Here is a 27,631-nt window from a genome sequence, read left to right on the forward strand (position 1 = left end):
CATAATGATGTTTTATAACTGAGATATTTTATAAAAAATAGGTGTGTTTTAGAGGCAGGGTCCATGTATATAACTGATAAAATTTTATATAGTATTCAAGGGAGATAACTCCTACACTAAACTGATGTAAAAATGTGTATATAAATAAATGTATCACTGATATATATCTATGATTTTAAAGTTGAAAGAATTATTCTCTCAAATGGTAAGTTAGATTGCACAAGCTGTCATTCTGCACTGAGAATGATTTCACATTATACAAGAGTGACATCATATAAAAAACAAGCATCTTTTTTGGTGTTTCTTGTAGCTTTATCATTACAAGATTATAAGAGTTTATATCAATTTGTAAAGTAGATCGAGGAAATATCATTCTCTTGCATTTGAATTGCTTATAATGTGTTCAAATATTTTGAAGTGTGGGTTGTCAACTTCCTAATTATGCAGTGTTGTTCATATGTATATTATTATATATATAACCCCACACATCTGCATTTTTAATGTACAAATTATAAGTTGCTAATTTAATCAGGAGTGAACTTTAAGGAAAAGAAGGGAAGAAAATACCATTCCTTCACTTAAGAAAGTGAAACCAAGAAATTTCAGTTCTCGGGGTGAGATTCTTTAATGTCCATCCCTCGACAAAAACTTAGATTAAATAACGATATTCTATCAATCTATCACTTTTGTTTTGTGTTGAGGAGTGTGATATCAATTGTTTTACAAATTTTTGTTATTTATGAGGATGGGATAATGTACAGAGTATCTTTAAAATTGAAACTTTAGTTTTGTGTAGAGAAGTGTGAGACTAATATACATCTTTTGTTGTTTTAGATATTTCATAGGAAAACATTATATAGTCATTTCCCTAATGGCCCTGTCACACTGTTGTGTATCGTACTAGCGTATGCCAGCGTATGAAAAATTATCACTCATACGCTGACATACGCTAGGGGTACGTTAGGCATAGGTTGTATACGTTTCAAACACGCTGGCATATGCTGGCATACGCTGGCATACGCTGAGGCAGAAATAAATTTATGAGCATGCATAAAATTTTGTGCATATGCGGACGTATGGTTAATAAGCTAAGCATACGCTGAATACGCTAGAGGTACGATATAATTACGTTACTCATAGGTCGAGTACGCTGGACATAAGTTACCATACGTTGGCGGAAGGTGTATCGTGCAACGTATATAGACATCTTGGCGTATGCCTGACGATTGAGTAACGTATTTAATGTACAACTAGCGTATTATTGGCATATTATGCCAGCGTATTCTCAGCGTATTGCCAGCGTTTTGATAAAGTGTATATATAGGCTCTCATTTCTAGCTCATCTTCAGTTCTTCGTACGCTGGGCATACGCAGTTCATATGCTAGCCATACGAAGAGTACGCTGGCCATACGCTGTTTATACGCTGACATACGCTGGTCATACACTGACATTCGCTGTCAATACGCTTTCAATACGCTGGCCATACGCTACTCATACGCTACTCATAGGTTCAATACGGTAAGTATACGCCTAAGAGACATACCTCTGTGTCTGTACTTTGTCTGTTCTCCTAAAAGACGAACCTCTGTGTCTGTACTTTGTCTGTACTCCTAAGAGACCTACCTCTGTGTCTGTAATTTGTCAGTTACTCCTAAGAGACATACATGTACCTCTGCATTCTTATGAGACAAAAATTTACTCATTTATTTTTGTTACAGACTAAAGCAATGCCGAAGACAGGGTAGACAACTCTAGCCCACCAGAATATGGAGGGACGTACTGGCTTGTCCTTGATTACACTGCTCCTGTGTGCTGCAAGTATTGGAGCATGGACAGGCCCCGATTTCTGGAATTCTCGATACAGTGTCCTCAGTTATCCTAGTTAGTGTTCAAATGTTTGCTTTAATATCCACAATTCATCTTTTGTTTTTCTTATTTTTTGTACGTTTGATAATTGTATTAAAAAGAAAGAAATAGATTGAACAAATTTTTTCAATACAAAAAGTTAAACATCATTTGATCATTGAAATAGCTGCTGTATTGATACAATAGAAATAGAAAAAAATTGATCATCGAAACAATATTGATACAGCACAAAATGTAAAGTCTGTCATGTTATCAGGAAATTCAAATCAAAATGATTAATCAATACACTTATTTAGGATTTAAAGTTCTATCACCAGTCAACTATACAAGGACAAAATATAAAAAAAAACAGCCAGTAAATTACCACAGTATGATTTATATTGGTAATTTATTTTGAAAGTGATATGAAGAACATAATTAAATAACATATCACATAACGCTGATCTTGATTACATGTACATTATGTGTATTAATATGGTAATGCTGATGTGATTAATGAAGGAGTTGGGCAATTAAACCTCACAGCCATCCTCCTGATATGTAACACAGAACTGAATATCCTGAAGGTGTAATAAGTCCACAACAACCATTTAACACAACATATTTTGAAAACTGATACAAAATTAATTATATTTGTGAAAACCAAATAACAAAAATAAGAGTTAATGAAGGTGGGTTCAAAATAAAAAAAGAGCCTCAACAAAGATTTCATCAAGTGATGCTGATATGATAGTCATGTGATACTATATGTTTAGTATATGATGATGGTAAACTGACCAGATTGCAAGAAATAGTGAGTACCAATGTATTTATAATTATCCCCCGCGAAACGCAGCTCCTTGAAACTTTCTGTATATACCAGACTAGTGCCCTAGTTGTGCCTTTTGCTATTGCGGACCTTCCATTTTCGGTACTTTTTCTGTCACCATGGAAACTTAGTCAAAAATACCAAATTACTGTTTCCTTTTGTTTCCGGGCTATAACTCAAAAACCGTTTGACGCAGCTCCTTGAAAATTTCTGTATATACCAGACTAGTGCCCTAGTTGTGCCTTTTGCTATTGCGGACCTTCCATTTTCGGTATTTTTTCTGTCACCATGGAAACTTAGTCAAAAATACCACATTACTGTTTCCTTTTGTTTCCGGGCTATAACTCAAAAACCGTTTGACGCAGCTCCTTGAAAGTTTCTGTATATATCAGACTAGTGCCCTAGTTGTGCCTTTTGCTATTGCGGACCTTCCATTTTCAGTATTTTTTCTGTCACCATGAAAACTTAATCAAAAATACCAAATTACTGTTTTCTTTTGTTTCCGGGCTATAACTCAAAAAATGTTCAACGCAGCTCCTTGAAAGTTTCTGTATATATCAGACTAGTGCCCTAGTTGTGCCTTTTGCTATTGCGGACCTTCCATTTTCGGTATTTTTTCTGTCACCATGGAAACTTAGTCAAAAATACCACATTACTGTTTCCTTTTGTTTCCGGGCTACAACTCAAAAACCGTTTGACGCAGCTCCTTGAAAATTTCTGTATATACCAGACTAGTGCCCTAGTTGTGCCTTTTGCTATTGCGGACCTTCCATTTTCAGTATTTTTTCTGTCACCATGGAAACTTAATCAAAAATACCAAATTACTGTTTCCTTTTGTTTCCGGGCTATAACTCAAAAACCGTTTGACGCAGCTCCTTGAAAATTTCTGTATATACCAGACTAGTGCCCTAGTTGTGCCTTTTGCTATTGCGGACCTTCCATTTTTGGCATTTTTTCTGTCACCATGGAAACTTAGTCAAAAATACCACATTACTGTTTTCTTTTGTTTCCGGGCTATAACTCAAAAACCGTTTGACGCAGCTCCTTGAAAGTTTCTGCATATATCAGACTAGTGCCCTAGTTGTGCCTTTTGCTATTGCGGACCTTCCATTTTCAGTATTTTTTCTGTCACCATGGAAACTTAATAAAAAATACCAAATTACTGTTTTCTTTTGTTTCCGGGCTATAACTCCAAAACTGTTCAACGCAGCTCCTTGAAAGTTTCTGTATATATCAGACTAGTGCCCTAGTTGTGCCTTTTGCTATTGCGAACCTTCCATTTTCGGTATTTTTTCTGTCACCATGGAAACTTAGTCAAAAATACCAAATTACCGTTTCCTTTTGTTTCCGGGCTATAACTCAAAAACCGTTTGGCGCAGCTCCTTGAAAATTTCTGTATATATCAGACTAGTGCCCTAGTTGTGCCTTTTGCTATTGCGGACCTTCCATTTTCGGTATTTTTTCTGTCACCATGGAAACTTAATCAAAAATACCAAATTACTGTTTCCTTTTGTTTCCGGGCTATAACTCTAAAACTGTTCAATGCAGCCCCTTGAAACTTTCTGAATATATCAGACTAGTTGTGCCTTTTGCTATTGCGGACCTTCCATTTTCGGTATTTTTTCTGTCACCATAGAGACTTAATCAAAAATACCAAATTACTGTTTCCTTAATAACTCTTACTTTGAGCTTGATATATACATGTATTGGGGTTTTCATACCAACTGCGGAGCGCGGGGGATAATGCCAAGCTTTGCGGCTCCTTGTTATTGTGTTATTCTATACATGATATTGTAAGAATTTCAAATGCCTGTGGTCCTATTCAATGGAAAACCTGGATAATGTATGTCTTTTTTTACTTTCTAGGTTTCTGGGGTTTGTGGTCAGATAGCACATCTAGTGCCATTAGCCACTATCATCTGGCGAGCAGTGAGTACAATGGACGTGTTTGCTCCGGCTGTAGTTGTAACGAAGGTGACCGAGTTGTCACTGGCTGCTCAGGGACAGTGTAAGTCAGCTGTGTTATTTGTGTTTTTACTTAATATTGTCACTTATTTTACAAGACTGTTTCTCTCCCTTAACTCTCAACCAGGACTGCAGTCCGCTAACAAGGGAACCGGTGTAGAGCATGGTAATTTGAATCATGGAAAATGCCCCCCCCCCCCCCCCCCCCCCCTTCAATTTCTCATTTCTAATAAAACTATATACATGTCAAAATGACACAATGTAAACTGGGATCGGGTAAGAGACTTTATATAGGGGCTATGGTATATTTTGTAATGAAATGCTTTTAGGGGGAGGGGGGCAATATACGCTGTACCATTAAAACTTTTGTGATGTCACAATATGTCACAAAGTGTTTCACAGTGACACGACTCACTTACATATTTATTGTGTGTGTACCTTACTGTTTTTATTGGATGAAAATATTGCACAATGAATGACCTCATATCAAATAACAAAATTTGTACACTATTTTGTATTTCAGATATTTGAAAAATTATGTATTTGACAACCTGACAACAGAGTCCTTCTCCTCCTTAGCCTCTGTCACATCGATGTAAGTATGGTATAGACTGGTGTGTTTATTCACTAGGGCTCTGAAACACAAATGAGTTTAAAATCTGACAATAAGAAAATAGCTGTGAAAGCTATAAGTCGAGAGTTTGCTATATTGTTGTGATATAATGTATATGTTTCTTACAAGGCTTTGGTTTGATTCCAATTGTTATCTGGATAACAGTCAGATCCAGGTCTCAGTTTGAGGATAACACTTTGTGATATCATAATGTATCTTTCAAATTTAATGTTACACTTATATTTGGAATGAAATGAAAAGTATAGTTGTTAATTTCATTCTACCTTATAGATCTGACTTTTGTATTAATTTCTGATAGTGTCTAAAATATGGAGATATTTTCTTATGAATCATTTAATTTTTGTCACTCAATACACAACTGTTTTAAAGCCTAAAGCTAATTGAACCAGTTTGCCTTAACCTGCTTGAATGGACTGATGACCCATGCTGTTTCTACTTTCTACCTGTATATCCTCACAGACTGTTTTCTCAGGGATAAAAGATCCTTATAATAGTAAAGCCTTTCAAATTAAAATACAAAGTTACCTTTTGACATCTCATTAAAATTGAAAATTTCAATATCTTTTTTTATATTTTATTTTGAAATGATTTAATTGTGTTGTTATTATTCTGAATACTTTTCAGAAAGATTATCAGCGTGCCAACGTTTGTGTTGATTGAGAAGAACCTGCTAACTTCGATGACAAGTTTGACAGAGCTGTAAGTGATGTATTTGATAATGACAATTTTATGGCCTACAAGGCCTAATTGTTCAGCTTTCATCTCACCAACTATTTATATTGAGTCAATATCTGTCTGGTGAGAGAGCTAGAGGCCGTGTCTTCCCTCAAAACCTGTATCATTTGATTCCCATCTTTATAAAGACATTGATCACTCTACCTGGTATCGTAGGTATAGAAACTTGATCTGACAATCCTGTGTATAAGGACATACTTTGTATTGTGTTTCAGGACATCTATATTATTTAATGTTGTGGACTTGATCATTTTCTATTGTTCCGACTATGTTTTATAGACATATAATTAACATACAGCTTCTCTGATTTCATTTCCTGCTTTATATACTACAGTACCTGGAAGCTGTAATTGGTTTTTAATTTGGCTGAGTTTTTGTCTCTTCAGTATTATCACACAGACTGGACTGACGGCTGTCCCAGATGTATCCAACACGGCCTTGACCGAAATGTGAGAACAATATTCTTAATACCAATTCTGATGTCAATGCCACATTTCAGCATACCCCTGTCATACACCGTAATACGGTATTACCAAGCTTACCACCGTAATACGGTATTTCCAAGCTTACCACCGTAATACAGTATTACCAAGCTAATTACCACTGTAATCTGGTATTTACAAACTTACCACTGTAATATGGTATTTTCAAACTTACCACCGTAATACGGTATTACCAAGCTTACCAATGTAATCTGGTATTTACAAACTTACCACCGTAATACGGTATTACCAAGCTAATTACCACTGTAATCTTGTATTTACAAACTTACCACTGTAATATGGTATTTTCAAACTTACCACCGTAATACGGTATTACCAAGCTAATTACCAATGTAATCTGGTATTTACAAACTTACCACTGTAATATGGTATTTTCAAACTTACCACCGTAATACGGTATTACCAAGCTAATTACCACTGTAATCTGGTATTTACAAACTTACCACTGTAATCTGGTATTTACAAACTTACCACCGTAATACGGTATTACCAAGCTTACCAATGTAATCTTGTATTTACAAACTTACCACTGTAATATGGTATTTCCAAGCTTGTCACTTGTTTGTTGATCTTTTACGCTATTAATTACACACTGACATTACATTTTGAATTTTGTTATGATTCTGTTACAGGATGCTCGGAGAAAATTCAATAAATTTGTTTAGTCACAACTACACCAAAATAAACTGGCCTTCAACACTGACCAAAGTGTAAGTACATTTCTATTTGGAGGATCTGAAAAGGTTTTAAAGAATTTGTAGTAGGCTGCTACAATTTAACATTGTGTGATGTATTGTAACATCTGCAATAATGACATCATAAAGTCTGACAAATTCCTATGAAAAACTATAAAATTGAGCTTTTTATAGAAGTTGACAACTCTTGGTAAACATTATCTCAGACATTAACCACAATAAACATTGATCATTCATATAAAAATGTACAAGCTGATAAAGATATATTTCAAATTTGCAGATCTCTGATAGAGAACAGTATCAATATGATACCGACTGGCTATTTTAGTGGTAGCAGCATCGAGTACCTGTAAGTATCACTTAGATTTTACTGGAAATTACTGTGTTGTTATTTCATAAATTTACTTTATAAAGATATAAATATCACCTTTGATATCAGTTGAATGAACAATTCCTTTTATGATGTAATTATACTGATGACTTTGGAGTTATTCCCCTTGATTAGTAAAAAATCAGTGTTTTTTTAATTTGCATCATAAGATATTTGCATGAATCATCGTGTATACCTGTACATCTGGATTGATTATCAATTGATCAATCAAGCAAAGTTTGAAAATACATGCACTCTTGTGAAACTCAAAATTTCTTTGTAAAGCTCCTTTATTTGATCTATCAATAGTTTTTTTTTAGTGGGTTAAGTATAACTCCTTTAATTGATATGCCTTTTGGTTTTTCTACAGTGGGTAACCTCCCTTAATTGATATAAATGCCTTTTGTTTTTTTCTAAAGTGTGTTGAAGTCACTCTATTAATTGAAATGCCGATGGTTTTTTCTACAGTGGGTTACCTCCCTTAATTGATGTGCCGATGTTTTTTCTACAATGGGTTACCTCCCTTAATTGATATAAATGCCTTTTTTTTTTTTTTCTAAAGTGTGTTGAAGTCACTCTATTAATTGAAATGCCAATGGTTTTTTCTACAGTGGGTTACCTCCCTTAATTGATGAGCCGATGTTTTTTACAGTGGGTTACCTCCCTTAATTGGTATGCCGATTGTTTTTTTTTACAGTGGGTTAAGTAGAAACAGTTTGAGATATGTTCCTGGATCTGCTCTTAAAGATGTCAACACTCTTCTGTTTCTGTAAGTTAAATCTTTTGTTAATAACATTTTCTTCAAAAACCTGATAATGATTTTATAAAATTATTGATTTAACTGATAATGATGATTGTGATAAAATGATTGATTTAACTGAAAATGATGATTGTGATAAAATTATATATATCTATATATATGATTATCAGACAGACCAATGATTGTATAATCTATACTATTACAGTGGTTTTGATTAGAACCTGATAACTGACAGATGATTGATTGTTTAATTTGTACTTTTACAGAGGAGTTGACGAGAACCTGATTACAGGTGTTTCCAGGTCTCACCTGTCCTATTTTGCATCATCCCAGCTACAACACCTGTGAGTTACTAGTCTATTGTGCATGTAGCGTGGTCACTATAGACTAAAATTAACCCTGGTTTGGTTTGTCATGCCTTTAAGTTTATACATGGCTGTCAAGATTTAACATACGTCCTGCATATACTTTTTGGGTTTTATTTTGACACACCTCTTTGAAGTTTGCAGTTAATTAATTACCAACGATATTCAGAAACATTATGTGCCTTCATACAATCTAAGATTATTGGAAGTTATTTCCCCTTTAACAAAAAGAAACCTGTCCTGTTATTGTCACATTATATTGGTTGAATAGCTAGCATTTTTTAACAATAACGTATTGGTAAATTTCCATATTCTTATGTGTTTTATACAAGTGTCTCTTTGGCAATCATTCAGCAATTAATGGGACAGGCTTATAGGGACCACGGAACCAAATCAAAAATAGAATGTGGGCTTTCCCCGTTTGGGCAGAAGATTTAATAGGAAGGTGAATACATCAGGGCCTACTGATTGGATATTAAGATGAGAGAAGTTTCCAAAGTTTTAATATGTGGGTCGGGCAATACATATAGATGTAAAATATATAGAAAAACAGTTATTTTTTTGCTAGCCTGTTTTTGTCAGGGGGAGGTAAGTAAGTGTGTATTTTGTTATTAATTTAGATGAATTTTTGGTGCTGATTTCAATACAAGATGGCGGCCCCCATATAAAAAAAGTTCAAATTGGTAGAATTTTTTATAATTCCATTTAGAGGTTTTCGAGATGACATACTTCAAAATTATTGCTACTGGACCAGTGTTGAAAACTCCATTTAAGCAGTACAGTGATAAACGTTAACATTACCGTCTATGGGAAATCATTTGGTTCCGTGGTCCCTATAGGGAGCTACCGGATTTGACATTTTATGCCGTTCAGCGTCCCTGGACACCAGATTACGGGACCGATCTGAACATATTCGGCTGGTATTTTCATCATGGAGATATTTTGGCAGAATTTAAGCAGGAAATTAGATTCTGAGCTTGTTTATAATGAAAATATGGGCCTGTGTACAGTGTAAAGGGGGCCATAGACCAGGTTAATAGGAAAATATAGTATCTATTTCAATGGTAGCTGTATAACGCGTGTTTCGTAGTCCCGTGGTGTGTCTGGTTGTTCTGTAGTCAGTACCCCGGTTCGATTTTTGGTGTTTTTTCTGGTTGTACTCTTGACTCTAGCCCGATTCGGTGTTCGGTGATGTGATTGGTTGTTCTGTTGTCACTACCCCGGTTCGATTTCTGGTGGTTATTTTGGTAGTTTTGTTGTCCCTAGCCCGGCCCACTGTCCTGTGTGTGTGTTTGACTCAATTATATACAAAAATGCTCTTGTCCTAGGTTTTTTTAAGATAAAGGCGAGAAATAAGGGGGGTGGGGAGATAGCATGGAGTTATCTGCCCTTGATCTTCAGGGTATTTATTATTTGTTTATATTTTTCAGTAGTACAATATCAGTACTCTTATATGACCAAAAGACATCTATCTGGATTTAAAATTCAGCAAGATATTTCTATTTTAACTAAAAATTTGTTTCAATTTTTATGTCCTTTTCTAATACGAATTTCCATCTCCGGTACCAATAGAAGACTTGACCTACCAGCCCAAGACTTGCAGCCAGCCACTTCCTATTTGGACATCATACCCTATGGTCCTATCCTGTCCCAGAAAAGTTAAATTTGAAAAATGTGTACGATTCTATAGGGACCACGGAACCAAATCAAAAATAGAATGTGGGCTTTCCCCGTTTGGGCAGAAGATTTAATAGGAAGGTGAATACATCGGGGCCTACTGATTGGATATTAAGATGAGAGAAGTTTCCAAAGTTTTAATATGTGGGTCGGGCAATACATATAGATGTAAAATATATAGAAAAACAGTTATTTTTTTGCTAGCCTGTTTTTGTCAGGGGGAGGTAAGTAAGTGTGTATTTTGTTATTAATTTAGATGAATTTTTGGTGCTGATTTCAATACAAGATGGCGGCCCCCATATAAAAAAAGTTCAAATTGGTAGAATTTTTTATAATTCCATTTAGAGGTTTCCGAGATGACATACTTCAAAATTATTGCTACTGGACCAGTGTTGAAAACTCCATTTAAGCAGTACAGTGATAAACGTTAACATTACCGTCTATGGGAAATCATTTGGTTCCGTGGTCCCTATAATGCTTTAGAAAACTCTTATTTTTGTTTACTATTTTGATATACATGTACATGGAAATATTTTATTGTGATTTTATCAATTTGACAGCAATCTAAGTAACAATGCCATCAGATACATCCAGCCTACAGCTTTGGAACAAATCGGCAACCTTAAAGTTCTGTAAGTCATTGTACATTGATGGTAAAATATTCCAAAACAAGACAATACTAAATCATATTAAGTTTATAGAGGTGGATTTTGTGTAAAGTTGAAGTGGATCGAAAGACTATAAAAACATATGTAGCGGGACTGGACTGGGTCGAACATCGGTGACCAGGTAGCTCAATTGGTAGAGCATCCGGCTAGTGTTCGGAGGTCCCGGGTTCGAACCCCGGTCTGGCCGCTACATTTTCTCCTCTCCTGTTACACATAAATCAGAATTTACTGAAATGAATTTATCAATCTTGAGAGTTATAATATTTCATTATTGGTATATGTGTATTCTTTTTATAATCATCATTACGATGTGATGCTCCTAATTGTATATAGAATTTCTGATCAATTCCTTAACAATCGGATTGAATCCTGAAGTCAGAAATGTATTATCATGATTATATATATTCAGACTTTGCATTGTTCCTGTACACTTTATAGCTATTTAACAAAAAGTATTGTTTCCTTTTAAGTGAGGTCCACAACAATGAGTTGACTACATTAACCAAAGGAGTGTTTGCCAACATGCCAAATCTGCTACATTTGTAAGTGTTTATCAGCAGAAATCAGGAAGCCATTGTGTATTTTCGTTGCTGTGCTGGCTGTGCTCACTTCGATCTGAGTTAAGAATGTCAGGCATGCATATAATTTGAGAGAGACCTATTGATCTAATTACTGATAGTTTCTACTATAGAATGATGGATCATTCATTGTTTCCTTACAACTTTAGTGTTCTTTTGTTAATTCCTCAGTTTTTTCAGCTGTTTATAATCTAAGGATAGATACGTATTATTATTTCACAATCATGATTTGATCTGCCATTTAAAGTGATAACATTTTACAAATGAATAACATGAATGATATCAATATTTTGTCAATATCTCAGAATAAATTGTTTCATATATTTGCCAAATAATTCATTACATATTTTGAGCCCACCATGAGCAGATGGTGGGCTATTCAAATCGCCTTTCGTCCGTGGTCCGTCCGTCCGTTAACACTTCTTGTTACCACTATTTCTCAGAAAGTACAAAAGGGATCTGTCTCAAATTTCATATGCAGACTCCCCTTGGGCCCTAGTTATGCATATTGCATTTTGGGACTGATCCATCAACAAGATGGCCGATAGGCAGCCATCTTGTATTTTGATACTTGAAGATTGTTACCTCTATTTCTCAGAAAGCGCTGAAGGGATATGTCTCAAATTTTACTTATAGACTCCCCTTGGGCCCTAGTTATGCATATTGCATTTGTGGACTGATCCGTCAACAAGATGGCCGACAGGGAGCCATCTTGGATTTCGATAGTTGAAGTTTGTTACCGCTATTTCTCAGAAAGTACTGAAGGGATCTTTCTCAAATTTCATAAGTAGCTTCCCATTGGTGTCTAGTTATGCATATTGCATTTTTAGAGCAATTGGAAAACAACATGGCCGACAGACAGCCATCTTGGATTTTGACAATTGAAGTTTGTTATCGCTATTTCTCAGAAAGTACTGAAGGGATCTTTCTCAAATTTCATATGTAGGTTCCCCTTGGTCCCTCGTATTGCATTTTGGGACCAGTCTGTCCTGAAAACAATCTGGCAAACAAACAGCCATTATCGCTAAATCTCAAATTTCTTATATAGCTAGGATTCCCTTGTTTGAAAAGTACTGGAGGGATGTTTCTCAATTTGCACAGATTAGTAAAATGAAGGGAAAAGTAGGGAGAAGATCAATCTGACATAGAACGTATAAAGATCATTCAGTGGTGGGCGCCAAGATCCCTCTGGGATCTCTTGTTCTTCATCTCACCATAAATAACAGTATATATAAATTAAGGAATTTATTTCATGATATAGTTCAAAGTTTAATTTCTCATTGATGGACTTCTTATACACCATAAGGAGATTTCACATGAGTTGCTTATTTGTTATTAAACAAGTTCAATAGGTTGATATATATGCCATAAGCCTTTTGGCTAGTGGTATATTAAAGTTTTTAACAAACTCACTAATTTCTGTATAACATAGCCACAAGTGCAAGATTCTGTTCATCACATAACTCATACTTTTTGAAAATGTAATTAAAACATTCAGACATAATTCTCTATAAGCAAGTGAATTTCAACTCGGATGGTATGTCTTTTTGCTACAATTAAGCCAATCATGTGATGTCATATAATATTTGTAACATCATGGCTATGTATGACATCACAGTGGTGTTATTGGTTGTTGTAATATTTATGACATAGCTGCATTACATGGTGTAACAGGACTGTTATGTAATAATTCAAACTGAAACATGATTATTATTGTGTCATGATTCTTACATCTGGTAGCTTGGAAACAGATTTTGAATTTGATAGCAATATTTATATCTTTCAGAGACTTGGTTAAAAACAAATTAACTATTCTAGAGGAGGATAGTGTAACCAACCTGCCTGCCCTGATTACACTGAAGCTCCACAGCCAGCTACAAGGTGACGGTCTTACTAATATCTACTATAACGCCTTCAAATACATCAATGGCAACCTCACAAATCTGTAAGTACTATACATTATAGCCTCACAGATATAAAACATATTCCTAGATACCTTAAATTTTTAGAGAAGAGGAAAATAAAAGTGTAATGAAAAAGGAATGGGTCAATTATTAATGTGTACAATATTACTACCAACAGATTTACTTTTGTATGAAATATAGAGCAGGGGAGATAACTCTGTTACCATTACTAACTTTGTAGGTGGGTGAGTGACAATGCTCTGACCAGTTACCCCCATGTAGTGTTGTCCGAACAGCAGTATGACAAGCTAACTAAAGTGTAAGTATACTAAACTTATTAGTCCCCTACCCATGGAACAATGGTGGGAAATATAGAATTCCTTACCAATGAATTAAAAGTAAAAACAAAAACCTTTTGTTGGAGGGGGAGGAGCGTGTGTGGAAGGAGAGGGAGGTATATATGACAGGTAAATGGTGCTGGTGCTTCATGTATCACAATGACTCGTAATGTCCAAGTTGTTCTATGAATGATATGTGAACTTAAAATTGATGACTCTGCGAAAATGAAGATTTTTTTTTTTGGCTTATTTTTGGTCAGGGACATTTTGCAAATAAATAAAGTAATACATTCAGAGATCTCCATCTAAATATATTTACATCTAGGGAGATCCTGTATTTATTGAAGTTGATTGTAGAGATATCTATTGATTATTCTTGTATAATCTAGAGTTTCAGTTTGTTCCTGCCTGATGCCTTGTTGACTATACGGGTATTTAGAATTCTATTCCTTGTGTCAATCCTTTTCATCTGTTGATGTTTGGTTTGGTTATATATAGTTTTGCTGATAAAAACCGTATAACCAACATGACCTTGTACAGTGATGATGGCTTTTCTCCTACTGCACTGAGCCTTCACGAAAAACGACAGAGAACATTTCAACTGTGGAGCACTTCCCCAAACATTCGCTATATGTATGTTTTCTATAAAAGTAACATTAATATGACTAAAATTTATTATCAAATTTCTGTTATGGTATTTGAGGAATAAATCTTCTTTTCTTTTTATATAGGTTATTTTCCAATAAAAACAATCTTTGTATAATGTTGCGTGATTGAGTAAGGGTAAAATAGGTGGGTATAATGAATAATTCAACTGTTAAAATGTGTCTTGGAGTTTTTTTGAATGGAAAAAAAATGAAAATACATATAGAATAAATACTTGTAAATTTTGACACTTGTAAGATTTCAGAACAAGCCTAGATAGATGTATTCTTGCATGTATTTATTCTGATTTTTTTTTTTTAATTTTGTTATCTGTGTACTGTAATCCAGGTACCTCCACTCCAACCTCATCCCAGAGTTCCTGTCTACAGACTTCTGTGATCTGACCATCCTTTACTATCTTAATCTGGATTCTAACCTCCTCACCAATGACAAGTTCCCTGATGACGTGCTGACCTGTCTATCTTACCTTAATTATGTGTGAGTATGGTCTGTTTATGTAACATTATAATGATAACACCATCATTTGGCCAGCAGACATTTTATATATCTTGTGATAACCTGGAAATGATGTACTAATTTGTGTTAATTCGATCTGTATGCTGTGAGTTTTATAGCTTACCTCTGTCACTAGTAATTGAGCTGTTGTCACAAACGTTAAAAAAAAAGAAGAAAAAAAACTGAGAAAAATTGGAAGAAAGATTGTTAAAGGAAATTGATGATCCGTTTCATGTTTTCCACAAGAAAAACTAAATCTTAATTCCTTCCACATTCTAAATTTTGTTAATACAGCAAAAACGCTGTCCTAAATATATTGACATTTCCAGTATAATAATAAAAGGAGACAGTATAATTTGAGATTAATGTTTATAGAATTATCAATCTGGCTGTTTATAGAATTTCCAATCAGGCTGTTTTGTTTATAGAATTTCTAATTGGCTATTTATAAAGGATTTTTTCTACCAACATAACTATATAGAAATGATAGTTTTTACTGGCTTATTTACATATGTACACATTGTTTATTTCTAGTGATCTGGGTAGTAACCATTTCCAGTATGTTCCTCAGACTGTTCGCTCCGCTAACATGACATCCCTGGGAAACCATCCTACTCGACAGCAACTATCTCACTTTCATTGAAACAGGAACTTTCACACAGCTCCCAGCATTACTGACATTGTAAGAGTTTTTCAAACATTTTTTTTAAGAGAAACAGAACCAATATACCCATCATCAGACATTTCAAGTCCATAAACTTCAATGGTTTTGCAGATGCTTGCATTCTTTTTGTCTGATTTGCCAATTTTAAAATCACCTTTGACAGACTTTCTGTCAACTGTACATGTAGATGTAATATACTAACAATTTTTTAAAGTCAAGATGAGATTGCAAGAAATGGTATTATGTACTAAATGTGGTTGTTATTTGAAATAAAAAAATCAGGATTTAAACAATGTTGGTTCTGCCATCTACTTAATTAAAGCAGATCCAGAGGATCTGACCAATTACGATGTAATCTATGTGTTGTTTTTTGCAGATCTCTCAGCAGTAACAATATTGTTGTTGTTGAGAATAATTGTTTTCCTGCCACTATCGCTTCTATGTAAGTATCACAAAATCACCAACAGTTAATCCTAAAATCACCAACAGTTAATCTTAAATACAAAATCACCAACAGTTAATCTTAAACACAAAATCACCAACAGTTAATCTTAAACACAAAATCACCAACAGTTTATCTTAAACACAAAATCACCAACAGTTAATCTTAAACACAAAATCACCAACAGTTTATCTTAAACACAAAATCACCAACAGTTAATCTTAAACACAAAATCACCAACAGTTAATCTTAAACACAAAATCGCCAACAGTTTATCTTAAACACAAAATCACCAACAGTTTATCTTAAACACAAAATCACCAACAGTTTATCTTAAACACAAAATCACCAACAGTTAATCTTAAACACAAAATCACCAACAGTTAATCCTTAACACAAAATCACCTAAAGTTAATCCTCAACACAAAATCATCACCAGTTATCCTTAACACAAAATTACAAACAGTTAATCCTAAACACAAAATCACCAACAGTTAATCCTAAACACAAAAACACCAACAGTTAATCTTAAACACAAAATCACCAACAGTTAATCTTAAACACAAAATCACCAACAGTTAATCTTAAACACAAAATCACCAACAGTTAATCTTAAACATAAAATCACCAACAGTTTATCCTAAACACAAAATCACTAACAGTTTGTCCTAAACACAAAATCACCAACAGTTAATCTTAAACACAAAATCACCAACAGTTAATCCTAAACACAAAATCACCAACAGTTTATCCTAAACACAAAATCACCAACAGTTAATCTTAAACACAAAATCACCAACAGTTAATCTTAAACACAAAATCACCAACAGTTTATCCTTAAATCACCAACAGTTAATCTTAAACACAAAATCACCAACAGTTTATCTTAAACACAAAATCACCAACAGTTTATCCTAAAATCACCAACAGTTTATCTTAAACACAAAATCACCAACAGTTTATCCTAAACACAAAACCAACAACAGTTTATCTTAAACACAAAACCAACAACAGTTTATCCAATCACAAAACCAACAACAGTTTATCCTAACACAAAATCACGAACAGTTAATCTTAAACACAAAATCACCAACAGTTAATCTTAAACACAAAATCACCAACAGTTTATCCTAAACACAAAACCAACAACAGTTTATCTTAAACACAAAACCAACAACAGTTTATCCAATCACAAAACCAACAACAGTTTATCCTAACACAAAATCACGAACAGTTAATCTTAAACACAAAATCACCAACAGTTAATCTTAAACACAAAATCACCAACAGTTAATCTTAAACACAAAATCACCAACAATTAATCTTAAACACAAAATCACCAACAGTTAATCCTAAACACAAAATCACCAGCAGTTTATCTTAAACACAAAACCAACAACAGTTTATCTTAAACACAAAATCACCAACAGTTAATCTTTTAACACAAAATCACCAACAGTTAATCCTAAACACAAAATCACCAACAGTTAATCTTAAACACAAAATCACCAACAGTTAATCTTAAACACAAAATCACCAACAGTTAATCCTAAACACAAAATCACCAACAGTTAATCTTAAACACAAAATCACCAACAGTTTATCTTAAACACAAAATCACCAACAGTTAATCCTAGATACAAAATCACCAACAGTTTATCCTAAATACAAAATCACCAACAGTTATAATCCTAAATGCATAATCACTAACAGTTAATCCTAGATACAAAATCACCAACAGTTTATCCTAAATACAAAATCACCAACAGTTATAATCCTAAATGCATAATCACTAACAGTTAATCCTAAACACGAAATCCCAACAGTTAACTTTACCACTTCAATACAAAATGCAAAATGCAAAAACTGTACTTAATATTTAGTGTAAATCAAAATAGAAATAGTTAGACGAAAAAGATTCATTTGTTTAGGAATCTATTGACATATTTCAAAATGGTAAGAAAACAATCTCAAACCATACATTAGCTGTCACCAAGGTTAAGGTGTTGTATTTAGCTTTGTTTTTGGTACTTGACTTATACATAACAAAGATGATCTGAAGATGATTGAGCTATTTATTTATATTTACACTTGCAAAGTTTTGTCATTATATAACAATACCAGACCGATTTGTTTACCATTCTTGCATGGAAACATTGACCTTTGAACTTGCGTATGAAAATATGACAGGGTACGGGAACTACTTTCGCCAAGCACATCGCTTTGTTTACATTTACAATTTAAGTTACAAAGGGTTATTTTTTAATTTGAAATCTAACATGTTTGACAATATTAAATATGATAATCTATCAAAATGTTTTTGTTATTTATGTTAATATCATAATAAAAAACAGAACTATTTTTTACCGCGGAAAAAAAGTCTCAATTTGTGAAGCGTCGATCACCATTGGCTGTTCTAAAAATTGACTCCTCCCACTGTGTCCGACTTTTATATGATTTTTTTTATTTACAAAGAAAAAATATTGTAATCACAAAGACTTATAGAAACAACATCCGTAAGTGTAAATATGGGGATTGGATTTCACTTTTATGTTAACCATGCTTTTATGGAGCAATTCCTCCAAGAATATATTCTAAATGGGGCACTAGCGCGCCCCATAGAATATATTCTTAGAGGAATTGCTCCATAAAAGCATAGTTAACATAAAAGTGAAATCCAATCCCTATTTGTTTGTAGGTTTCAGAAGCACTTTTCCTTCATATTCTTATACTTCTTTTATCCTTAAGTTTTTATAAACACAATTTAGAAAAGAGCTTATTTTAGCAAATATGATCAGCAGGTTTGAATGATCTGGTGTCATTTGAAATTAAATCAATGTTTATATCTTATGATTTATAGTGTTTCCCTTGTTTTATAAAAGTTTCAAATATCATTCAATCAATGTAAGAATAAGAAATTAGATATGGACAGAATGTATCTATTGTTTAATGTTGTTTTAGCACCTTGAGCAGCAACTGTTTTCGATTTACACACGAAAATCCATTCACGAATCTCACGGCACTGACCACACTCACACTGTCCAGCAACCAGATCAACGTCATCCCTAGTACCGCGTTCACCAACTGTACTGCCCTCACAGACCTGTAAGTACACACCTGTATGACGAGGTTTGGGACTGTAAGTACACACCTGTATGATGAGGTTTGGGACTGTAAGTACGTGCACACCTGTATGATGAGGTTTGGGACTGTAAGTACATGTACACACCTGTATGATGAGGTTTGGGACTGTAAGTACACACCTGTATGACAAGGTTTGGGACTGTAAGTACACACCTGTATGACGAGGTTTGGGACTGTAAGTACACACCTGTATGACGAGGTTTGGGACTGTAAGTACACACCTGTATGACGAGGTTTGGGACTTTAAGTACACACCTGTATGACAAGGTTTGGGACTGTAAGTACACACCTGTATGATGAGGTTTGGGACTGTAAGTACACACCTGTATGACGAGGTTTGGGACTGTAAGTACACACCTGTATGACAAGGTTTGGGACTGTAAGTACACACACCTGTATGACAAGGTTTGGGACTGTAAGTACACACCTGTATGATGAGGTTTGGGACTGTAAGTACACACCTGTATGACGAGGTTTGGGACTGTAAGTACACACCTGTATGATGAGGTTTGGGACTGGGTTTACTGGCATCAGTCTGTCATTTCCTCTCAACTCATGAGTAAGGGATAATTAACATTTGTTGTGTGTCCATCTATATGTAGACAGAATGTCCTTCTGTTCATGTGTCTCAGAACTATCATATGATAACAGGAGATTCTGCTCTGGTTGTCAAATGTTTTTTGCTTGATATTTTTAGTTCACCATCATCAGATGGCCAGGCTGTTGAAGATTGTAATCACTATTTCTCAGGTCTTTCATTGGCCTTTTTTCGTATTTCATATGTTGGTTATGATCACTGTCTCAGGCTGTGGTTTTTAATTTTTTAGAGTACTGTAATTGGAAAACAAAATGGCTGAGAGGTGGCCATTTTGAATTCGACAGTTGAAGGTTGTAATTGCAATTTCTCAGAAAGTTCTTCATAGGGCTTTATGTATTTATCAGATTTCATATGTAGGTTCTCTGTGGTCCCTAATTGTGTATGTTTAGTTTTATTTCTGATCAGGAAACAATATATGGCCAAAATGTTGTCATTTTGAATTTTGACAGGTTAAGTTCATTACCACTATTTCTTTCTCAAATTTCATTTGTATATTCCTCTTCATGCTTAATTATATAGTTGTACATGATCAATTTTGAGACTGATCAAAAAACAAATTGGCTGACATAATGATATGACAATAATTAAAAATATTACTATATATATTCTGTAAACAGACAGATCAACTCCAACAACATTGGCTGGTTGACTGCAGGGATGTTTTCTGACTGCCCGCTGACCTACCGTTTCTCAGCTTCTAGTAACGACATTGCCTATATAGAGGACGGGACATTTGCCCACATCAGCAGTATAACCTATCTGTGAGTTTGGTTGGAGAAGTATTTTCAAAAACTTTCCTTCTTTTTTTAATTCTTGAGGTAAAACTTATCAAAGAAACACATAATACTATCTGTATATAAATATTTACATATGTTTCAATGTAGATGTTGATTGATAAGCTTTATGTCCATTTGTAAGTAAATAACTGTGTGGCGAAAATGAGTGAACAAGTGTTGGATACACGATGGATACCACAGGACATTAGCATAAAAAAGATCACTTATCTGTGTAGATTTATGAAATATCAAAACTCTGACTTACTGGATAAAAATGATTCTGAGGTGACCAGGTGAAAGTTGTTTATCCTCAGCAATTAACATATGTTATATGTTTTTATTATACATGACAAGATCAAAGAATTGTAAATCAATATTTTAAATCAATAAATCATGTATTGGCAGTAGACAATGACTCTTTATTTTAGGTATCTCCAGGACAACAAACTGACCCGATTTCCAAAGGGTGGGGATTTTTCCAACCTGAACGTGAATTATCTAAGTCTAGGCACTAACCGGTTCACTGAGGTACCTGCCGGTGTGTTCAACGGTACTACAGTGGGTAACAGTCTGTGAGTAAAATTGTAGCTATTTAATCCTTGATACGACTCATTCCGTCTTTTTTTTGGGGGGGGGGGGGGGGGGTTCGCAATATTGATCGTCAGATCTTACAAAAACCGCACAGTTGTACAATCTCACACACGCAATTGAGTGCATGATGTGCTGACAACGCATACATTATGTTTTTGGTGCGTTGTGCGATCCCACAACAGGTCACCAGTTTCAACTCAGATGGGAAAATGTTAGTTTTCCTCATGCAGAAGTACTCTTTTCTGGGCTGAATAATTAATTCATGTCCTATATATACATGTATATATCATATAGTCACTAAGCTCTTTCTAACCTATGATAAGAATGATAAGATTTAAGTTAATAACATTTTGGTAATATTCTGTTGTACAAGATCAAGTTTATCTTCATTAATCAAGAGCCACATTCAAAATATATATGATTATAACTGTTAAAATATGACTACCACCTAAACCATGATATAATGCATATGTTTTCCTATCTACAGAGACCTGAGTAATTCTGAGATATCAGTCATTGAAACTGGAGCCTTCCAATATGTCAGTGTATCTGGGACACTAAGCTTGTCAGGGAATCCTCTAAAAACCCTCCAGGAGAAAGCCTTCCATACTGTCAGCTGTAGTAACCTGTAAGTCAGTGTAAATCCTCTGTCTGGAGTATGATAAATCATAGGTTGTTTGGTGCTGTACCTGTATTGTGTGTGTTATTTCTTTATGTTTGGTCTTTAGAGCTGTTCCAGGAAAACATATAAGGGATGGAGGAAAGGCACTCTAACAGATTACATGTGGTGGGGTACTGGGTTCAAATTATAATCACATTTATGGATTGGTGAGGTTTGAAATAAATTAATTATGTTTTTGGGTGTATTTCATGTGTTTGTACAATTTTTTGCATTAAAACTGCTTCTATACCTCGGTACCGTTCACAAAAAAGTGGATATGTGTGACAGTCATCAAAATTTAAATCACTTCTATAGGTGGTTCACCTAGCTAATTTAAGTGCCTTAATTCCCTCCTCCCATATAATAATATGTTTACCTTGAACAGCCCTTATTATACACATGCATTACAATATCTCGAGAAGCTAGTATATAATACATATGTAAATGTATAAGTCTCTTCTTGGCTTGTTCCTGAGCAACCATAAGGAAAAAAAGTATGCTATCTAGTTTTTAAAGGTGATTGAAAGAAAAAAATGGCCAAAAGAGAATTTCTTTAACTGGAGTTAGAAATTCATTTAGATAAATATTGGAAAAATTAGCTGGTTTTAAGTCAGTCACCTGAACTTACTTAACAATTAAATTATATATTTCTTAACGTTGTTTACTTAGAAATGATATGAATTTACATGTATAATGCATGTTCATTAACTATCCTACTGGATCCTTTTGTAAAGAAAATCTGTGATGCTGTTGAATTATCCTGTTATTATTTAATACTCATGAGTATTGTCTATGTCACCTTACATACACCTTTGTGTGGAACAGATACATGAATGGAATGCAGATCACACACATTCCCACGGGAGCCTTCCAGTTTGTGAGTGCAACAGACATCTATCTCCAACAGAATGCCATCACCTATATTGACATAGCAGCATTTGATGGCATCAGCTCAAGAGACCTGTAAGCCCTTTCTCATTTATCTATTAACAAAAAAATTAAAACATTTTTGATCACCTGTGATGGATGTCGGAAAGGCAGCACGTACATGTAGGCGTTGCTTTTCTGAGGGCAGTGGTGACGTCAACAATGTTAAGGTTTTGTGTTTATCTCTGTTTGTGACGAAGCTAGACCAACATTACCTCAATCATAGATGTAGCTTGGGTAGAAGAGCTTACAGTACTAAAATATCTATAGATTTCTGCATTTTTCGGTTAAAAATCTGGACTTTGGGGGAAAAAAATTAACAAACTAACAAATTAACTAATTAGGTTTTGTGTTTAGCTCATGTATATACCTATTACCGGTAGGCTGTTTCTGACAAACTATAAAGGCTAGGGCAACCAAACTTGGGCTATATGTGTAATATTGCCTGTGTAGTTGAATGCATTAATTACACTCTTTACTAGCATTTTTACTATTTTTGTATTTTTAGGGAAAAAAACCTCAAATTTCTGGACATAGAATGTAAAGGTTTTGAAATTAAATCTGTTTCCGACAAAGTATAAGAGCTAGACCAACAAAACCTTAATAGAAGTATCATAGGTATTTAAAAGCATTTTGTGGATTTATGCAGTTTAACTTTGATATGACGTAGTACGTACCTTCAATTTCATAAGTATCTTCAAATATATCCTTGAGTACCCAATGGCATGTAAAATAATACTGACAAGGCAGAGAGGTGACACATATAATTATGCGTAATTCTTGTTAACAAGTGAAGTTAGAGTGCTCATGGTATATATTTGTCTTACTACATCAATATGTTTTTGTTGATGTTGACGGCCCAGTTTGCTATATCGTAATCGGTACTTCCACCTGTGTAATACAAGCAGTGTACCATAGCTGAAATATATATTTTTCAAATGAGGTATATTGAGGTATTTCTGAATATTTTCAGAGACCTGATAAAAAATTCTCTGGTACAATTTTATTTCAATAATAATGTCATTCAGGTATTTCTGGCTTTTTTCAGAGACTTAAGTGGTAACCAGATAACTACTCTTCGAGGAAACATTTTTGCTAACAGCTCTTCAATTTCGCGGTATCTTGATCTCAGCCAGAATTCCATTTCGTCAATCCCCAAGACTGCATTTGATGGGTTATCATCTGTCAATACAGTGTAAGTAGACTTTAGATTATAACTCTACAGTATTATTAATGTTAATGAATGTCTGTTGAATGAATAAATCAATCAATCAGTCAATCAATCAATCAATCTAATGAACGAATCAATCAATGAAATATATTATGTTGATGAATCTTTGTACTTTCTTTGTCAGAAAATTGGGTGAAAATAAGATTGCTGAATATCCAGCGAATGCCCTAGCTAACAAGAATGTGAGGACAGTGTAAGTAAATCCTCTCTACACGTACCTGTTTCTGATTCGATCTACAAAGAATAATCTCTTTATAAGGCCAAAACTCTTTATATCATAATATATTGCACGTATAAGCTATATCATTTAAATAATGCAATACACATATATGTGTATAACAATATAGATATTGATTCTTTAGGGATGTATCAGACAACCTTATTGCTGACCTGTCCTTGGTAGCCTTCCTCAACCAAGCTACAATGACGTCACTTGACCTGAGTAACAACCTCATCACCAATATCATCGCTGGTGTGTTAGATCCTCTGGTTGCCCTTCAGACTCTGTAAGTAATTAATTGGTATCATGATTGACCTTATTGACCTTTACTCCTTGCAAATATGATTAGTCAGTATTATTTGACCTTATCGACCTTGACTCTTTTAAGTCATATGTCGGCCAACCTCTTCACACTGACCTTGACTCAATTAAGTCATTGTTCTGTTTCAATGAATTTTCTCTTTGATATCCAACATATAAACCACTGAATATAAAAATGAAATAATGTGTTTTAAATGAGTGAATTAAAGAATGATTGTATATCTTACTGAAAAATTAATGCTTAAACATTTGAAAATAATCTTGAAATTCAAATTAAATGTTTCATTAATTTGTAAATCTTTGTTCCGTTCAATCTCAGGATCTTCTCCGAATTAAAGACATTTGTGATTATTGATACTAAAACCAGCATGAATATAGTATAAGAATTACCATTAATCAGAGGAATAGCATTGTCATGTAGTCATCTATCAACTGTTTCAGATCCCTGAGGAATAACAGTATTGGTTATGTCCAGCCAAACTCCTTCTCTGCCTTGGGGTCACTGAAGACACTGGACATGGCCCTCAACCAGATGTATTTCTTTCCAAGTTTGCCTAATATGACTGAGCTGACCTCTATTGACCTCTCCAACAATCAGCTTGCGTCCTTTGAAGTTGCCACATTTGATGAGTTTGAGGGCAGCACAAAATTCAAAACATTGTAGGTGTTATTAAGGCTGTATGCCACCTTTCATGTGACTGTTATATGTGTTAAGTATATATCTGTGTGATATTTAAGTTTAATTATCGTAATGTAATTCTTCTTGGTTAATTACCTTCTTAATTTGTTGTCTTTTCTGAAATTTCAAATATTTGATATAATATATTTCATATTAAATTTGAAAACCTTTGAAATGAAGGTTTTTGTAAAGTAAAGTAAATAAAGTAAGATAGAATTTGTCATCTAAAAAGCCTTTATAGATTATAAGTAAATGTAATGTACAGTGTACCCTCGACCTTTCGCCACCCGAATCTACCACCACCCTCGCATACCGCCCACTACACCCCTAGAACGAATTTCCCTTCTATATAATTCCCTCGTTAAGTTCGCCACCCTCGCATACCGCCATCCGCCACATTCATAACAATACAAACGTCCCGAATCCCTATATATAACCCTCGACGATATCGCCATCTTGGTCCGTTTTTTCTGCAATCGAGGAACTCTTTAGTGTTCTATTTATAGAATCAGGGTATTTCCTTTTTCACAGGTAACTTAGTTATATGCTTGAATGAGTTTCTATCGGTCAGGTAGATATATGTATCGATGTTTATATATGTGACATCTACACACAGGTATGGTTTGATTTGTAATAAAGCATGACTGGTATCTGCTCAATAAGTGTTCTTATTTATGGTATTAATTATTTGGCTTCGTCAGTCGAGATGGAAACTCCGAGACGAAAGCGTGTTCTTTGTGATCATGGCCAGAAGGGTACGAAATGTACGGTCAATACCATGGTGTATTATATGTTAACTCATTGTGTATTAATAAAACGTTGGTACAACATTATCTTTTACTGTTGTAATTTTCATGATTCGATACTAACGCTACCCTCGTTATACCGCCATAATTGACACCGACGAAATGTGGCAATATAACGAGGGCTAGACTGTACATTGTACATAGTGTACATGTCTCAAAAATAGTAAGTAAATATAAAGTATTATAACATGGCTGTCATTTCGAGGATGTGATTCAGTCTGGATTTATCATAATGTTTGCATTGATTGCTGATGATGCAGAAGATGCTTACCCTTCCAAAACACCTGGTCCCAATCGATCACCTGGTACTTTTTAAAGGCTTTCTGTTTAAATCTATAGTTTGTTTCACAGTTTCTTTTACATATGTGAAGTCGTTTCAGTCTTCTGTGGAAATCAATATATTACAGTATGATGATTTTTAGTTTGAGTAAGCTGCAGTTTTGATTTTTCTTGTCAGTATTAGTTATCTGTTTGTTTTGCCCACCACCAGGACACTGACTGGTAATGATGCTATCGGATGTGACTGTTATATCTACCAGACCTTAGAGAAGGTACAGGAGACTATTACTGGAGGAACCTGTGGATCGCCATCACAGACAGCTGGAGTCCTGTTTGACTATGCAACAAAAACTAATGCAACCTACTTCCTGAATGCAGATGTCAACAATTTTCTGTGTTGTAAGTATCACTGAAATGTTCTGATATAAACTATATGTAGCACTTGGTTTTCAAGTTCATTTTTTTTAAGCAATACACAATGTTAACCATATGTCATTGTTGTGACTATAAACAGCAGGAACCTTACCATTCTGTGACATCTACATGTTATTCAGGTCTTATCTGGTCCCGAACTCTCTGTGTCACATTTAGATGTAGTTATGTCATATTCAGGTGTACCGTAGTTGTGTCACAGTTAGATGAAGTTTTGTTATATCTAAATGTAATTGTATCACATTTAGGTGTAGTTGTGTACTTTTTAGGTGTAAAATTGTGTCACATTTAGATGTACATGTAATAGATGTAATTGTGGCCTTTTTAGATGTAATTGTGACCTATTTAGATGTAATTGTGACCTAATTTACAGAATATCTCATTCTGTTGTGGCCTTTTTAAATGTAATTGTGACCTATTTAGATGTAATTGTGGCCTTTTTAGATGTAATTGTGACCTATTTAGATGTAATTGTGACCTAATTTACAGAATATCTCATTCTGATAAATGAAATACATGACAATATTGTGTAACAAAACCATAACCCTAGAGTCCGACTCCGAAAAAGAAGCCAAAATATGAAATAGTGTTTACATGTTAATATTTACAAGGATGTCCTTGAATAGTGGAGAATAAAACTAGATGTTCCTAAGTCTTGGTTAAAAGTTTTCACTTAAAAATCTTACCAATATTTCATTTTCTACAGCTCCGTTGAATGTAGCTGCTACAGCCTTGACCTCTAGTGATGTCACAGTGACCTGGACACGCCCTAACAGTACTGTGGCTTCCACCACTACGGCAAGCAATGCTGAAGCCGCTGCATGGTAGGTTT

At 34.4% G+C, this 27,631-nt stretch overlaps 1 protein-coding gene across 1 annotated transcript in view; it reads left to right on the top strand.

Annotated features, from left to right (window-relative positions):
- Positions 1 to 27,631, top strand: part of LOC117335429 — a 106,195-nt gene that overhangs the window by 25,309 nt on the left and 53,255 nt on the right. Inside the window, 29 exon segments of the mRNA XM_033895403.1 lie at positions 1,720 to 1,882; positions 4,542 to 4,683; positions 5,164 to 5,235; positions 5,899 to 5,973; positions 6,396 to 6,458; positions 7,145 to 7,222; positions 7,488 to 7,556; positions 8,275 to 8,346; positions 8,604 to 8,681; positions 10,940 to 11,011; positions 11,518 to 11,589; positions 13,412 to 13,570; positions 13,771 to 13,848; positions 14,366 to 14,500; positions 14,861 to 15,010; positions 15,563 to 15,629; positions 15,631 to 15,710; positions 16,069 to 16,134; positions 19,096 to 19,239; positions 20,494 to 20,637; positions 21,081 to 21,224; positions 21,731 to 21,871; positions 22,730 to 22,867; positions 23,880 to 24,026; positions 24,187 to 24,255; positions 24,425 to 24,568; positions 25,045 to 25,263; positions 26,579 to 26,766; positions 27,506 to 27,623. Of these exon segments, the coding sequence (XP_033751294.1) occupies positions 1,768 to 1,882; positions 4,542 to 4,683; positions 5,164 to 5,235; positions 5,899 to 5,973; positions 6,396 to 6,458; positions 7,145 to 7,222; positions 7,488 to 7,556; positions 8,275 to 8,346; positions 8,604 to 8,681; positions 10,940 to 11,011; positions 11,518 to 11,589; positions 13,412 to 13,570; positions 13,771 to 13,848; positions 14,366 to 14,500; positions 14,861 to 15,010; positions 15,563 to 15,629; positions 15,631 to 15,710; positions 16,069 to 16,134; positions 19,096 to 19,239; positions 20,494 to 20,637; positions 21,081 to 21,224; positions 21,731 to 21,871; positions 22,730 to 22,867; positions 23,880 to 24,026; positions 24,187 to 24,255; positions 24,425 to 24,568; positions 25,045 to 25,263; positions 26,579 to 26,766; positions 27,506 to 27,623 (3,239 nt within the window). The 5' untranslated portion in view covers positions 1,720 to 1,767.

The sequence above is a fragment of the Pecten maximus genome, chromosome 10 (genome assembly GCF_902652985.1).
Source record: "Pecten maximus chromosome 10, xPecMax1.1, whole genome shotgun sequence".
In the NCBI taxonomy this organism is placed as follows: domain Eukaryota; kingdom Metazoa; phylum Mollusca; class Bivalvia; order Pectinida; family Pectinidae; genus Pecten; species Pecten maximus.